General features: G+C 40.4%; 1 protein-coding gene across 8 annotated transcripts in view; it reads right to left on the reverse strand.

Annotated features, from left to right (window-relative positions):
- Positions 1–17726, reverse strand: part of ATP11C (ATPase phospholipid transporting 11C) — a 193199-nt gene that overhangs the window by 45481 nt on the left and 129992 nt on the right. For all 8 annotated transcript variants that reach the window (XR_007409492.1, XR_003141712.3, XM_025460869.3 and 5 more), the window contains 8 exons: positions 13647–13808; positions 12808–12959; positions 11746–11817; positions 9886–9959; positions 7996–8099; positions 7392–7573; positions 5556–5819; positions 1321–1495 (listed from right to left, as the gene is read on the reverse strand). Coding sequence is in view for 6 of the 8 variants with exons in the window: in XM_025460869.3 (XP_025316654.1) it covers positions 1321–1495; positions 5556–5819; positions 7392–7573; positions 7996–8099; positions 9886–9959; positions 11746–11817; positions 12808–12959; positions 13647–13808 (1185 nt within the window). In the remaining 2 variants the exon portion in view is untranslated. The remainder of the gene's footprint in view (positions 1–1320; positions 1496–5555; positions 5820–7391; positions 7574–7995; positions 8100–9885; positions 9960–11745; positions 11818–12807; positions 12960–13646; positions 13809–17726) is intronic.

The raw sequence follows: 17726 nt of genomic DNA on the forward strand, positions 1-17726 counted from the left end.
TTCGGAGGTTGTGTGAGCCTGGCAAGTGGAAGGGACACACAGGGAGGAACCACCACCAGGAGTGGAGAGGATTCAGGCTGGCCATGGGAAGGACAATGGACACAGAGCATGTGGAGACATGGTAAGTGCCAGCAGGGGCGAGCCCATGTGCCAGAGTCACCTGCCCCTCGTCCTCATAGACTAGGAAACCATGACAGCATCCGAGTGAGAACATATAATGGGAGAAGTGGTGTTTTAACGAGATTAACTGGGGAGCGTGGCAAGAGACTGGAGGGGGAAGGGCAAAAGCCAGGAGGCTAACGAGGAGCCTGAATCACAGAGTCGGTGTGAGAAGTCACTGGGCTCAGGCTGGCACGGAAGTGAGACTTACAAAGATGCCCCAAATGAGATCTGTGACAAAAGGTATAGGGTCAATGGGGCGCACCGACTATATACAGAGTGGGGGAGAAGAGACGGGTCAGAGATAGTCTGGTGACGTAGGGAGCAAAAGAAACGTGGCACTGGTGACAAGATTAATGAAGACAAGTGAGAGAAATGGCCCGAGGGAGAAAATGAGAAGATCTGTCTTGGACACTGGAATTTAATATGACGGGGGGGGGGGGGGGGCGGGGGGAGTCCACGTGGAGCTGTCTAGCAGGCAGCTCAAGGTAGATTTCACGGAGAGGCAAAGTCAGTAGCAGAGACTATCAATGAGAGCCCCAGAAATTCCTGTTTAGAGACAGGCTCTAAGTGAAAAGCAGAAGGAAGACTTAGCCCCAGAGAAAAATGATAATTAGTGAGAAGTGAGAAGATGAAACAAAATAAAAAGGCACTAGGTTGCCAAGTAGGACAAAAAAAAAGTCAAGATGTGGACCAGAGACAGAAAGTAAGGGAGGAAAGTTCTAAGGAGGATATTACTGATGGCCTTAAATGCAGCAGAGAAACGAGGGGCAAAACACAAGAAGGCGCAGCAGATCTGGCAAGGAGGCTGCTGCTCTCCTCTAGGAGCCCCAGGGGGATGGGAGGAGAAGAAGGAACACACAGGGCTGATGTAACAGGGGAGCGACGAGCGGTGCTACGGGGGCAGCCCGCGCCAACCACTCAGGAGAGAAGCGTGGAAGGCAAGGAACAGGACACCCAGCTCGAGGGGACAAGAGGCACGGGTTAATTCAAAGTGCTGGGCAGACCTCTGAATCTGACCGCAAAGAAGCAGCAGCCTGCTTATCCCAAAAAGATGGAATAAGGTAAAAAGGGCTGCGTGAAGAAAGAAATTAAAAGTGAACATTTGCACACACATGTATAGAAATGCCCGGAACGGAACATGAACCAATAGCCACTTACCTGGGCTTTCTGTAATGGTGCCATCCGACAGCAGAGCACTGCAGTGCACTTCATGCATATCTGTAAGAAAATGCTTTTGTAGTTGTTAGAGCTGGAGTCTTGACTAGAATTTAATATGAGTGACAATGTGGAGCCATCGATGATCAATCCATATTCCTGATGTTCTGTCCATGCTCTGGAAAAGAAAAACAATGCTGTCATTGAATCTCCTATACATTCCTATTTAGAAACCTGATGTGTGTGTGTGTGTGTGTGTGTGTGTGTGTTTAAGATTTTATTTATTTATTCATGAGAGACACAGAAAGAGGCAGGGACATAGGAAGAGGGAGAAGCAGGTTCCTGGCAGGGAGATTGATGTGGGACTTGATTCCTGGACCCCAGGATCACGCCCTGAGCCAAAGGCAGAGGCCACCCAGGTGCCCCAGAAACTTGATGTTTTTTAAAACCACAAAGAGGAGGGTCTCACATAAGAGTCATCATCAATCTGGTTCCTGAACCTATAAGCTGTAAAGAAGCAACTGTCTGATAATGGCACAACAGAGATTTTTTTCCATGACATCTTTGAGACCCAAGTTGCCCATATAGATTCAAAGTTCTAAAAGGTATAAAAATAATGGACATTTAGCAGCCAGTCTCTGTAGGAAACTCAAGGTGAATTATAGAAATTACAGATCAGTCAGTCAGACTCTGGGATGAAGACAGACCATCAGTCTGAAAACTGCTTAATGATACAGGAAAAAGACAAAATGGCTTTGTCTACAAATCACAGAAGACCTTTTCCTGAACGACAAAGCCTGTCAATAGACCTGGCTTCTCAAAAATGATGGGGCACCTAAAAGACATGGTGTTCATTAAAAAATACCATATGATAATGATATATGTTCCTTAAAGAAGTATCATTTTATACTGGATTAGTGCTTCTCAACCATAGCCTTCCCACTAGACTTATCTGGGCAGCTTTAAAAAATGGCCCATGCCTGAGGTCTATTCCCAGACAAATTAAATCAGAGTATCTTGGGCAGTGCTTGGTTATTTATAGGTCTATGTTTCAGAAAGCCCTGTAGGTGATTCTCATGCATAGCCAGGACGACTAAGAGATATTGGGTGCCAGGAAAGACAAATATAACAGGTGCCAAGTGCTTAAGAAAAACATATGGGAGGGGTGCCTGGGTGGCACAGTTAGGTCAAGCGGCCGACTCTTGGTTTTGCCTCAGGTCATGATCTCAGGGTCATGAGATCGAACCCCACATTGGGCTCCATGCTCAGTCTGCTAAGGTTCCTCTCTCCCTCTACACACGCACCCCGACCCCCGACATGCATGCCCCCTCTTTGTCTCTAAAATAAATAAATCTTTAAAAAAAAACATAGAAAACATAGGAGGGAGAACTTACAACCGAGAAAATTCTACCAATTAATATTTCATTTTTTTTGTAATTAAGAAGAAAACAGTGATTAAGCCATTTTTACGCAGGGAATCTTGGATGCCATTTCAGCTCCACTGCTGCGTAAGTATTAGACACAGCACGATGTCATCATTATTGATTCATTTGTCTAATTTTAGGCTTCCTGAAACTTAATGTTTAAGGGAATCTTGTGAAAATTCCTGAGACTTTTGTTCAAGTGTTGATTCTGACTCACTAGGTTTGTGGGGGGACAGGAGATTCTCCCTTTCTGACAAGCTCCTAGAACTAATGGAGCTGCTGTTTTATGGACCAAACGTTTCAGGCCTGAGAGTCCAACATGCCTCCTCTTTCCTTTATTCCATATTCCCCTGGTGTATTCTAACACTATAGTATTTTCTACTTGTCCATATTCTGCTTCATCATTTTATTTTATTTTAAAGATTTTATTTATTTATTCATGAGAGACAGAGGAGGGGGGAGAGGGAGAAGCAGGCTCCACGCAGGGAGCCCGACGTGGGACTCGATCCCGGGACTCCAGCATCTCGCCTTCGGCCAAAAGCAGGCACTAAACCACTGAGCCACCCGGGGATCCCCTGCTTCATCATTTCAGAAGCATGTTTTGTTCACTAATCAAAGAGAGATCAATCACATGTTCTCCTTTGCTTGTCTACCCACAGAGCTAACTTAATGTGCAGAGAATGGTGGCTCAGTATCAATTAAGCGATATTTATAAACATCAACTCTAAGTAGGACACATGAAAAGAGTGGGAAGGATCATGAACTAATCCTTCCCTGGAGAACAGGAAAAGCTCCTTGAGGTGACCGAAGTATACACGAGAGAACACACGCAAACAAGATATGAGATGGCTCACGTCCAGACAGAGCTTGGGACAATAAATACACACAGGAAAGAACAGTGGAGCTGAAAGCCAGGGCAGAATGAGGTGACGGGAGAGAACGTGCACCATGGTGCACGAGGACAGCAGTGGAAAAGGTCACTGGAGGCCTTTTATGTGGCCTCATTCTGTGTATAATGGAGAACCACTCGTCCGGCAGAGGGACTTACGGGATTCAGGGCATGAATTGCTGGGAATTTGGAGTGGAGCACTCATGGTGAGAAAGGAAACCTGAATAAGGCTTGATGGCTGATCTGAAGTGTGAGGGACAAAGAAGCAGAAGCTGACAAAAGTGATTCTGGGTCTGATGCTTATATAACCCGAGGGAAGTCTGTGCCCAACTCCAAATAGATGAACCGCAAGAGGGAATATTTTGAGATGGGGAGGTAAGTTTTTCATAAGCCTCAGCTTTTACAAAAGTGCCCGGGAGCTGCTGAATGGTGCTATGGGCTGAACTGTGTCCCATGCACCCCCTGCTCCTACTCCCCTGCAAAGTCCTATGTTTAAGTTCTCACCACCAGTTGTGATGGAGCCTTTTGGGAGGTGACATGGTTTAAGTGAACTCATGGGGGTGGAGCCTTTATGATGAGATTAGTGCCCTTAGAAGAAGAGATACCAGAATGTCATCTCTGTGCCATGCAAAGATGAGATGGTAGCTTTCCAGAAAGAGGGGCCTCAACAGAACTCGACTCTACTGGCACCCTGACCTTGGACTTCTAGACTCCAGATATATGAGAAATAAGTTTCTACTGTTTGAGCCACCCAGTCTATGGTATTTTGTTATGTTAGCCACAGCAGAGTAAGACAAATGGACAAGTAAAATATAATTTGAACTGCCTTTATACATACCATTTGGCTAAAGGAAGGAAACATTTATGACAGGCAACTAGTAAAACCATGTTTAATGCTCACTGATGCCCAAGTGCCAGAAGAACAACAGCTGGTTTAAAATTGGCCATAGCCTCATGAATGCAGGGAAATCACTTGTAGAGCTTGTTTAAGCACCAGAGACGAGGATCCAGACAGAGCACAGCTGTTAAATGCATGGGCTCTGGAATTGGATAGACTTGCTCTACCTGTTATTAGCTGTGTGATCTTGACTAAGTTACTGCATCTGTCTGAGCCATACTCTATCCGTAAAAATGAAAAAAATAAGATAGCCTTGCCAGGTTGTGATGAAGATGAAATGAGAATAATTCTATAAAATGCTAAATGTGGATCCTGACACAGAGAGTATACTCAAGAAATGCAGAGTATCATCATCTAGGGGTCTTTGGATTTAGTGTAGGCACATCCTATAGCATTCCAGAAGAAGCAACTGATTTGCTTATGGCCATAGTAAAGTCCAGCAACTGGTTTAGAGCCTTGGTCAATGATCTCTGGGCACTGAATTATTCTGCATCAGTGGCTTTCCTTGAGACCTTTAAGTTCTACAAGTTCTTCCTAAGCAGCTAGTTGAAAGCAGAGTTGAAGTGGCCATGTTATTAACAGGCATTTGGTTCTCTTTGGAGTTCTGGTGCGTGAAAATCTACAGAGGAAATGGCTCCAGGACTTCAAATTACATGGAAAATGCTACAGAGACTGGTTTCATTACATTCAATTTAAGAGACCACAAAAAGGAGCATTTTTTTCTTGACATGGATCAGGTCAGAGGATCAGGGTTAAATACTCAAACCCTAAACATGAAGAAACTGAACTACTTTTCTAAACCTTGAGAAATATAGGATTTTCTTTTAAATTAAAAGGGTGGTGGAAAGTACTAAATAATATTAAATGACCTCATTGGCTAAGTCCTTATGAGTTTTAATAACTCATAAGGATAAAACATCTGCAAACAAAGAATGATAAATCATAGAAAATGGAGCCTTCTGCATAAACAGCTGTGATTTACATTTGTACTCATGCCTAAATATAAGAAACTGATGCACTTTCTTACTTTTTAAGGCTTCTAGTACTTTTAGGAAAATCATGCAGCAACTTCTTACGATATTCTATCAACAATTCATGTAATCGATCTTCTTTCCTTTCACTTTCTTCGATCGTTTTTGTAGTCAGTTCCAAGAGCTCAGTGCTGGTTTGGAAAAGGCGGCACGCATAGCAGGTGGATTTGGCCGTCTCCATCTTGTCCCCAGTAAGCACCCAGACTTTCAGACCTGCTGCATGCAGAGCTTCAATGGTCTCAGCTGCTTGATCCTGTAGCCTGAGAACACAAAGGAAACCTTGTTATCCTTAAAAATTCTGGATAGAGATTCTGCAAGAAGGCTTACAAAAGAGAATATTTTTACAATTCACACAATTACAGAGTCCTGACATGTTATCAGCTGGTTTTCTCATATATCCTCTACTCTTTCTGAGCATGTTCTCTCTGACATAGTTTTACTTACTAAAATGAATTTCGAACAACGTGGTCTGGAAAAATTAATGACATCTCTTTAAATAACTGGTATCCAATGCTAGAATGGAGAGTCATACTCTTAGCTAAAATGTTCATGAACTCACCAAACATTCTTATTCACTGTCACTTTAATGTAATTCATTATATTTTATATCTCACCATACAAATACTTAACATGGTTCAAATTGGAAAGAGCCAAACACATTCTAGTGAGATACCAAGGGAAGTTAGTGAATCTCCATTGCTGAGGAGCTTTAAGACCAGGAAAGCCAACCATCCCAAGAGAGAATTTAAGCATAAATCTGAAATGTAAGGAAAGTAGAATACTTTCTTTGAGTTCCTATCCACCAGAGAATAACAAAGAAATTAGACTAAATGAATCCTATTAAAATTTCAAAAGCTTCCAATGTGGATGTGGATATGTGTGTGTGTGTGTGTGTATATATATCTATAAAAGCTTCCAATGTGTATGTGTACGTATGTATGTGTATATATACATACATACACATATGTATATATGTGTATATACATATACATACGTATATATATGTATATGTGTGTGTATGTGTTTATAACTTTTTGTTAGGTCTCATAATTTGCATTTATAATTTCTTTAAACTCCTAAAATACTAAGAGTCTAAAATGTCTTCTTTCAGGTAGATCAATGCTGGAACCTTACAATCATGTTTTTTGGTTTTTAAATTCATGAAAGAGAGAGAGAGAGAGAGAGGCAGAGACACAGGCAGAGGGAGAAGCAGGCTCCATGCAGGGAGCTCGACATGGGACTCGATCCCGGGACTCCAGGATCACGCCCCGGGAGGAAGGCAGGCGTTAAACCGCTGAGCCACCCAAGGATCGATCCCCCCTTACAATCATGTCTAGTGGAGCTCAGCCTGAAGAATTAAAGCAAATTATTTGAAAGTATGCGAAAACATGGTCTAACCTGTTGAACGAGGTTAGACTGAGTTCATGTTGTTTGCTCTGACTTGAATTTCCTTTCTGCTCATTTCTGTCTGTCAAAATCTTACCAATTCTATCAGGTACCAGCTCAAATGATGCCTCTAGCACAAAGCTCTCAATATGTCTATTTCATAAATATCTGCATAAATAAATGGATGGCTTTGTAAACATTCAAAAGATCTTAGAGATGACAGATTCATTCTTCTAAGCTACAAATATTTGACTTAAAAAAATCATTCCCACCTAATGAAAATGTTAAACTTTAAAAAAAAATCATTCCCACAAATAATTCAAAGTCTAATCTATCAACAGATGTGAACAAAAAGATTTCAAAATTTGAGAATCAATTACCAATCTGGACAAATACCACCCTAAATGACAGGTCATTAAAATAATAAGAATATCATTTGTAATTACTTGTCTTCCACTGCAGTGGCTCCAATCAAATTCATGTTTGTCTCAATATCATCAAAAACCTTTTCCATTTTTTCTTCTCTGTCTTGTAAGGCCATTTTTGCCTCTATGAGCTGTCTGTTAATTCTTTCATAATCATCTGGAGCAATTTCTTTGAAGGCTACGCAAAGTGTCCGGTACCCATCCTAGAAGCAAAGTAGGAGATCTCTAGTTATCCAAATAATTGAAAAAAAAATCCCACACTCTCTTTAAATACTCTTGCTTCACTGTACAAAAGAATCTGATACATGTTTAGTTAAAAAAACACTAACAGATTGCAACTAAAAAAGTAACATTCAATTAGGTTCGGAATAACAAAATAATAGCTCTTAGAGAAAAAAAAAAAGCAGAACATAAACCAAAGATTCTTGAAAAGTCTTCAAGTCTGCAAATTATGAACAGAAACTTGCTCCAGGATTATGTTTTACATTAAACAAGGAAGACAGTATTACTAAATCCCTCAATATAAAAATAGACCATAAAGTAAGCTAAAATTTATTTAAACATTTAAATAGCAATCCCATAAAATAGCCATCTTCAGCATTTCTAGAGGGATATATAGACTCACCATTGCATTACGTTCCACATGGGCTTTAGTTAACTCAATTTCATGATTTTGCACCCTAGGGAAAACCGCTGAATCTGCTCCTTTACAAAAGAGAAGTATGTCTCCTAAAATAAATAAAAAAACAATTACTCAACTTAGAATTTTAAGACTGGTATTGGGATTTTAACAACAGACAACTTTTTTTTTTTTTTTTTTTTTTACAACAGACAACTATTAAAGTGGCCTCTCTCACCCAGCTGCTTAATATCCTGAAGTCTGCCTGCAATGCTCACCCAAATGGAATGGGACATCTTGACCTTTACTACTATAGGACAATGATCACTACCCTTTAAGACCAATATGGATACAAGTAATAACTCAGAGTATACAAGTACCTCTGTTAAAACATACTTCCTTTCAGTGAATCATGGAAGACTGTACTTATGTCAAGTAGTTGCTTCTGAGTTCTCTTTGAAAATATTGTCAAGCATGGCTGAAAGGGCAAACATGGCATCTACAGATGTCAAGGACCAAACTCAAGTACAAATGAGATAAAATCATCTCGAATGAACTACAGAGGTTGCTTTCAAAACAGCAGCTGGGCAGTTTTTCCTGGAAACTTGAAAAAAAGCACTGTAGAATGCTAGTACAAGTATGGCTTTTTATTAGTCTATGCATTCAGCAAAGTAGTCATGATTGAGCATTAAGAAAGACACTTCACATTATAAGGCAAAATGCTGAGTTCAAGAAGTTAAAAAGAAGCACAGCTCTGAGGTCAAGGCCCTTGGCAGACCACTTGCCCAGACATCACACCATTTGCAATAGAATGCATATGTGCATATGTAACTTAAGAACACCAAATATTTCAAATATTAAGTGGTTTTCTTTTCTAATTTTCTCTCACACATCCATAATGTGTTTAAAAGTCACAAAACAAAACAAAAAGTCACAAAACGAATCTGGCATTCACATAATGAAATCAATGTAATGACCTAGCAATCACACCAAAAGTATGAATCAAATGGGGGATGTTCCCTCAACGGGCTGTCTATATCTTCTCATTCTCACACTAAGGAGTTTGGGATCGATTTGACACTAAAAAGTAAATTATCAGGATATAAAATCAAGGAAATTTTGAATAACCACCTGGAGACAACCAGTCTCTATTTGACACACACACACACACACACACACACACACACACACACACACAGAGGCATCTGGGAGCCCACGAATAAGGCAGGAGTGCTCCCCCATGGCTCTTACTCAATCTGACCAGAAGAGAGCCACCATGGCTCCTCCAAAGGACATGGGGGAACCCTAGGATGGTGGTACTGGTTCCAATGCAAAGGGCATGCTTCTTCACTCTATCAAAGAGCCTAGCATGCTGGAATAAAGCCAAAATACCCTTTCCCAGCAGTCTGGCCCTCAGTCATCCCTAGCTTGCCCGTTCCCCGGAAGTGTTAAGCAGTGGGGAATGGGGTAGGTAGGCAGGAAGATCCAGCAACTCTCTACACTCATGAATCTCACTGCTAGTTCAGTTAATCTCAAACCATCCAAATGTCCTGGGCTGCTGCATGTAGACATTATTGGTGATTGGTCAGGACCATAACTATAAAAAAGTCCCATTTTCAATTTCTGTTTGACACTCAGGACTGAAGAGCACAGCTCAGTTTCCAAGAAAAAGCATAGACTGTCACATGAGGGGTTCTGCCCCTGACAATTGGGCAAACTGAACATATGTGCTTATATAAATACATCAAGGCATACACAGAAGTTACTGCCCTGCAGGACTTTGGGCAGTCATCTATTACTACACGAAAAGTTTTCCTTACTTAAAATAACTCATCAACATACAAATCTACAAGTGGAAAGAGAAAAAAACGTCAAGTTTTTAAAACGTATGTATACCTGCTTGAGTCTTCACAATTACACTCATACGACGACGGACAGAATCGAAGTTTAAGGTGTGAAGAAGTTCATACCTTTATGAGGAGAAAAATGAGAAAAAGAAAATACCTAGACCACGCTGGGAAAAACAAACCATAGAAACATCTTGAATAGAGTTCTCTCCTTTTGGTAACGGCTGCTGGCCGTGTGCACAACTGGAACATTCCATTGTGTCTCTTTGGTTAAGGGAGATCTACATCCTCCCATTAGATTACTGAAAATGGTTAAGGAGAGAGTGAGTACATAGGAATGGCAGACAAAGAGCTGCCCAGCCAGGCCATTTTGGAGGAGTCTAGAAATAGTGCCCTTCTGCCAATTATTTTAAACATTAATGGGGTGCTTATTAGGTGTCAACCACAACACTACGTACTGGAAAACAGACATGAATCTGCCCTAGTACCTTCCCTCCAAAGGCTCATCGTGTGATAAGGGAAGCAGAGGGTAATGAGATGACTGTCTCTCAATCTGCCATACACTATCATAAGGGAACTCACAGGGAAGATGTGAAAGCACAGAAGGAAGATATCTGAAGGAAGGCTTCCTGGAAGAGGCAGTGCCTGGGCTGTATTCGGCAGGAGTGACATGATGAAGAAGGGGTGTCATGGCATTCTGAGTAGAGAAAAGGGCATGTGCAAAGTAGTTCACTAAAGCTTGAAACTTAGTTGATAGGGGCACAGCCAGAGGGGTAAGCACAGGCTGGGAGCTGAGAACATTGTGAGCCATTGCAGAGATTTGGAATTTTATCCTAAGAGCAACGGAACTCCATTGACAGTGGAATGGTATGATCAGATTTGTGCTGAGCTAGTAAATCAGATGAAAGAATGCAGAAGGATAAAAATTAGAGTTGATTATTACAAAAGTGTGGGGAAATACATTTTGACAATAAACAACTTGGATGCAAGTATTTGACCTAAAAATATTTACCATGAAACCTATTTTTGATGGGAGTGAGGTCACTGGTTCTGGGATGTGTATATGAGTAAATAAGAGATCTACATGTAGCCTATCATTTGGTGTTGACCAGATGGGGGCATTATTGTGAACTGGCTAGAATCTGGACTCTAATAATGATTCTGGGCTTCTGGGAGTCAGGCCAAAGGGCCTTCCGCCTGGCTTCTAAGCATCACTTCCCAAAGGGGCACATTCCCCAAACACATCTATACCTACCACAGGTTTCTGAGGTGGGTCTCATGAGATGCTAGGGGTCAGAATGGAAGTCAAATATGGTAATTACATTTCAAGTTCAGATGAAGGAATTCAATTAATCACAGAGCCTAATTAAAACCTGCTATTAAGCCCAACGTGGTTTTGTTCGTTGGGATCTCTGTAGGAAAAACACCAAAAACACTGGTGCATCAGGGGACATGCCCTGGGGCTCACACTTGAGCACCAAGAACAAGACGAAGTTTCTGCCCCAAAGCCACCATGATTGGCCGAGCTTGCAATCCCAGAGTGACTGGCTGCGTTCTAGGCGGCAGAAGGTCTCATGCGTGTTTATGGATTTTTCTAGCAGCATTGTGTTGGGAGACCTAAAATTGGCATCTAAGTTTCAGAAAGAAAGTCCAGGCAGACCCTCATTCAGGCTACTGGCCCCGTATGTGAACCAAATAGGAATAACTTCCACCTCAAGTCCCAGTTTGTATTATTCTATGAAAAATATCTTCTACTCCAACTATATTTACGTAAAACTCCAACTGGGAAACAGCAGAGTCTTAGGCATTTATAGATGTAATAAGTTTCCTTTGCTGCCCTTCCTAAATCCATCCAAGGTTGATGGTAGGGTTAAGACGTGATAAACATCAAACACACAGTGCTACTTACTCTTCTATTTCCTTTCTTTGGTTCTCTATTCTCATGTGGCCATTCCGAATTCCTACAAATGTGAACCCATACCTGTCAAAAACAACAAAAAGACCTTTGTGTATCTCTTAAGAACAATTAATTTTCCCTTGCCCTGGGGTTCTGCATACTTGGTTTACTGTTTTTTCTCTCTTATGTGGAATAAAATCTCAGTCTATAACTAGACTTGCCTTTAATGGCTAAGAGGGTAGCAAAGAGGAAGTGGAAGCCTAGTCACGACTTGTGATCAAGAGGCAATTTGTAATTCCAATTCTGTAGCAAACATATTGGGTGACCTTTTAACCACTTAATCATCTCAGGCCTCAAGGGTAGAACAGGACTGTCAGTAACAAAATGACGTCAAAATTGCTGAGAGCACTTCAGAAATAACATGTGTTGTGCAAAAAGTGGCCACGGTTATATAATTTGCAAAATCCGATATGAACATTTGGACTTCTGGTTGGCATGCATAAATAGTCATGCAAGTTACATCTATGCATTGCCGTTTCCTTTTTGGTCTTAATTGGTTAGGTTTGGGGAATTTTTCACAAACTTTCAGATAAAGCAGTTCGGCCTTTTATTAAAGAATATTTATAAGATAAGGTTATTGAAGCAAACAGAGAAAAAGCAACCCTGGTTCTCCAGTGTTTTCACTTTCTCAGAAGTAAAAGTGCATATTTTTTTTAACTCTTCAAAAATGCTAATGTATTTCTCTATAATGTATCTCGGGGTTGATAAAACAGCCTTATTGAGGTATGACTGACATGCCAAGAACTAAACATATTTCATGTGTGCAATTTGAGAAGCCTGGACACATGCAAACAGCCATGAGGTCACTGCCACAAGCAAGGGAAGAGACATATCCCACACCTCTCAAAGCTTCTCTGTGTCCCACTGGTGTTCTGTTTGCGGTACAGAACTTGCTTACCATAAGATCTACCCTCTTAACAAATTTCGAAGGGCAAAAAAGTGTGTTGTTAACTACCGCTACAACGCTGTACAGATCTCTTCAATTTATTCACATAGCATAACAGAAATGCTTACTTTTTAGCTCCTTTCACCAAAGCAATTTCATCTGGTGAAGAGGACATGTAAGTTAATTTGGCTGATTCTGTAGGTCCATCAACAGCATCATTTGTTTTAATTTCTACAGTATGACATAAACACAAGGCACGCAGAAAGAGCTCTTCTCGGTTCTGTTGAACAGTAACAGAAAAATGACTCAATTATTTTCCCTTTGATCACTTGGTAGTCAGCGAACAGAGAAAAGGTATTAATGTGAGAAAATGTTATAACCTCCAGCAAGCTGAGTAGCAGAAAGTTCTAAATCCCTAGTACTCAAATGAGCTATATATCCTCCCTTGTACCTACCGGCAACCCTGGTTCTCAGCTAACATACCCTAGGGGCTGTGTTAACTCATTCAGGCTACTGTAGTGCCACCTAATACTAAATCAGTGAATTCTTTATGGTCTAAAAGAGTTCATTCAGGATCTAATTCAGAATCTGGCAATGGCTCAGGTGCAGGGAGACTTGGGTTCATTTAACATTCAGACACTCCTGGGATTCGAGTGATCTGAAAAGACTTCGTTCTTGGAGCAGCACATTATTTTCAAAGACAAAGCATAAAGAATTATGATCATACGGACAGGCCAGTGAAATTTTTACCCAAAAGCCATTTCTCCCAATCTTCCCTATCTATACATTCTACTTATTTGCAATTTCCAGAGGTGTTAGTGAAACCAGAAAGTAGAAGTCAAAAGAATGAGTAGTCATTCTCAAGTCTATGTCATGCATCTGGATTCTTCATTTCTACTACATGAAGTTAACACATGCACACATAGATTGATTTTTCAAAGTAAAATGGTAATTCAGAAAATGCCACCTTATCTGCTTTGTCAAAATATGTTAAGGGTCCATCAGTTTCAGAGAGTCCATCAGCCTCCTGAGCTACTCCTTTATACTTGTGCCCATCTATGCAGCACTCAATGAATTCCATGCTATTTTCCGTGAGTGTTCCGGTCTTGTCCGTAAATATATAATCCACCTAAAAACAAGGACACAAACATAGGCAGATTTATCTCCTTCAGTGAGATTCATTTTTCATTCAGCTGTAAGGCAGGGCTCTTTTCTTACCCACAGCAAAGCACTCTTTCTCAGACTTCTCATCACATGTCAGGTAATTACAAGAGCAATCTTATGAAAGGAGTGGGAAATGAACAAGTATTTTATTTTTATTTTTTATTTTTTAATTTTTATTTATTTATTTATGATAGTCACAGAGAGAGAGAGAGAGAGAGAGAGAGAGAGAGAGAGAGGCAGAGACACAGGCAGAGGGAGAAGCAGGCTCCATGCAGGGAACCCGACGTGGGACCCGATCCCGGGTCTCCAGGATGGCGCCCTGGGCCAAAGGCAGGCGCCAAACTGCTGCACCACCCAGGGATCCCTTTTTTTAATTTTTAAAAAAGATTTTAATTTTAGGTAAACTCCACACCACATGTAGGGTTCAGACTTGGCCCCAAACTCGAGAGTTGCATGCTCTGCCGACTGAGCCAGCCAGGTTCCCCTAGTTTTTTAAAAAGGCACTGAAATAGTAATAACACACGTCCAAGGTAGACACATTCAAATACAGAAGATTAAGAGAAAAGAAAAATGTGGCTATTTTATCAAACTAAGAAACTTTCAATTTATTACTTACCTGTTTTGACGTAGAGGTTCTAAAATAAACCTTAATTTTCCAAGTGGGAAATAAGAATATACCGACTACTTATTACATATATACACACAATATTTTGGTTTTTTTTGCAGGGAAGAACATTTGATTTTCCATAATTGATTTTATTCTAAATTTTTATTTATTTATTCATAAGAGACACAGAAAGAGAGAGAGAGGGAGGCAGAGACACAGGCAGAGGGAGAAGCAGGCTCCATGCAGGGAGCCCAACGTGGGACTCGATCCCAGGTCCCCAGGATCACGCCCTGGGCTGAAGGCGGCGCTAAACCGCTGAGCCACCCGGGCTGCCCACACACACAATATTTGACAGGAATTTAAATTAAATGGGATATAACAAAACTTTTCCTTGAAAAGTAAAATTTCCTATGAATACACTGGATTGAAGTAAAATGTACTGTTATATAATGCAGACAGAACCCCAGAATACAAAAATAATAATCAGGGAAAATAATGTTATCAGTTACTTAATTAGGAGGCAGATTAAGTCTATAATGTTCAAAAACATAATTGAAGTTTCTTTCCATATACTATGTATATTCTTAGATACTCCTGAAAAAAGTTCCCAAGTTAAAAAACACCCAGAGTTTATAACAACAGGTTAAAGTATAATATAAGCAAAAGAGTATAATATGAGCATACTTTCATAAATAATGGAAAAAATAAGCTATGAAATAAATTCTCCATGCAAAATAAACCATTTTGAGCATTTCCATTTTATCTCAGTTTTTATCTCTTCTATTTATAACATCTGGCTTTTGGAAACCCACAATTTTATCTTCCTTTTTGGCAATTTATGCTTAAATAGTTAAAATTATGGGCTGACAGGAACAAGCATAAGCACAAGATTAAGGTTTTCATTATGTAAGGGAGAAAGAGATGAACTCCAGCAGTACTTGCTTTCTAATTATTTTTCAAAGCTTTTCACGGTAGCAGCACTGGCACAAATATAGCATTTCAATCTTCCTTTTTTTGCTCTGTTAGCCAGCCAAGTTTGAATTCTCTCTTTAAATTAATCCAAGTGGTATTATTCCTGTATCATCTAGATTTTTCCAGTTAAAATAAAACTCTGTGGGGCTGTTTTCCTGATCAAAATTATTTACCTTCATTCTCCCCTGAAGGTGGTCCTGGATTACTACACCTCCTACACTTGGAGGAGCATTTCCCTATCTAGAAATCTTTTATAAATGTCAAAGGTGGTGGTTTAAAAATATACACAGTGCAACTGTTTCCCTATATATAACATTTTGTGCAGTATGGATCTGCATACAATAAATTTTACAGGTACAGGCCACCAAACTATACCCTAGCACAGTAATTATCAAATCATAGCGTGCATCACACTCACTTGGAGCACTTGCTAAAAACTCCAATCTCTGGCCTCTATTCCCCAGTTTCTGATTCAGCAGCTCTGGGGCGGGGCTAGGTAATGTGCATTTCTAATAAGTGCCCTATATTTGACAGAAGGAGGAAGGAGAAGGTCAGCTGTTACTAAAGAGTATTCTTATATTTGAAGGAGGAGGGCTAAAGAGTGAGAGGCTGCTGCTTGCCTAACTCTCAACAGGCTAGTGGGTTTTGAGCCTACTGGAAAGACTCTTTCTCTATTAGCAAACTCAAACCCATCATTTCATGGATGCAAAGCCTAAAGTGAGACAGCTATTCTAGGGTAAAAAGAGCCCTGAACTAAAGGTTCATGAATGCATGGAAATGCCTATTTTGTAGGTCAAAATTTTTCATATCGTTCAACCTAATAGAACATGTGGGTTGGTGTCTTGGCTTCACCACCTACTAACTCTGTTACCTTGAAAAATTCTCATCTCTGTAAACTTTAAATATTAACCTTAATTGACCAGGCCTGCTGCACAAGGCTGTAAAGTCTGGAAAATAAAGCACAATAATAAATGTTTATAAACAATAAGGTATCATATAGACGCGGACTGTCATTGCTGTTGATATGACCAAAATCACACAGTAGTGGACTCTTTCCATCATTTCACATGCCCTACTTTTCTGATCAATTATGATCACATTGCCATAGTTAGGCACAACATGTGCGTTCCTTAACTGAATGGTGATCAACTTGAGGGTTTCTTATTTATTCTCATTTACTCTGTAGTAATAATCTCATTCTTAATAACATATTCTTCATATACAGGTTAAGTTCAATACATAACAGCTGGACTGAATTCCTAGAATCAGAGTGTATACCCAGACACACCATTAGGCATAGCTGAAAGACTTGAAGGGGATACAAGCAGGAGGCTACACCAAAATAGCCTCAAGATGAGCTGAAACCATTTAGTTGCCTAAAAGACTGATGCTTGATCATCAAGGACTCCATTCTTTTCCAACTGAACTGAGCAGTCTACTTCTTTTTTTTTAAGATAGACTGATTGATTGAGAGAGAGACAGACAGACAGACAGAACGAATGGGAGGGGCAGAGGGAGAGGGAGAATCTCAAGCAGACTTCATGCTAGGCACAGAGCCCAACATGGGTCTCGATCTCACAACCTGAGCCAAAACCAAGAGTCAGTTGCTCAACTGACTGCTCAGGCACTCCCACTTCTTTTTTGTTTCTCAAGTCAAACACTGTCCTTACAAAGCTTTATGTTTTTTAAATATCAGCATGGGTCATTTTTTTTGTAAGTACGTTCCACGCCCAGCACGGAGCCCACATGGGGCCCAAACCCATGACCTTGAGATGAAGACCTGAGCCAAGACCAAGGGTCGGATGCTCAAAACTGACTGAGACATCCAGGCACCACTCAGTGTGGGTCATTTTACAAGACATTAAGCAAGTATCTGCAATGGTATTGATGGGAACTAACTGACACTACTTTTTGTAACATAAAAAGTCCTACGGATCTGAAATTATGACTCATCAAGGAGGAAAACTGGTTACACTTAATTTTGTGTGTACTGGTCCATTGAATGCTAAACGGCCTAGGAAACTATTTGAAGACTTCTTTGCATTTTCATTCAGGTAGTTTCCTCACATATAAGCTGATAATGAAGGCAAGTTGTTTTTATACCATATAAACTAAAGTGGTGGTCTGGCTATTAAGTAAGCGATTTGACTAAATGACAATCACACCCAGCAAGGCAGGTTTTGGTAAGGGAAAGAAGTGGCGGCTGAAATGAAAACTGTAGTTTCTTTTCACTGATCAAATTTACCAGATCATTACCCAAGACACTACTTTACTTTGTGCAGTGTGAATACAGCCTGGATGATA

Source organism: Canis lupus, chromosome X (assembly GCF_003254725.2).
Source record: "Canis lupus dingo isolate Sandy chromosome X, ASM325472v2, whole genome shotgun sequence".
NCBI lineage: Eukaryota > Metazoa > Chordata > Mammalia > Carnivora > Canidae > Canis > Canis lupus.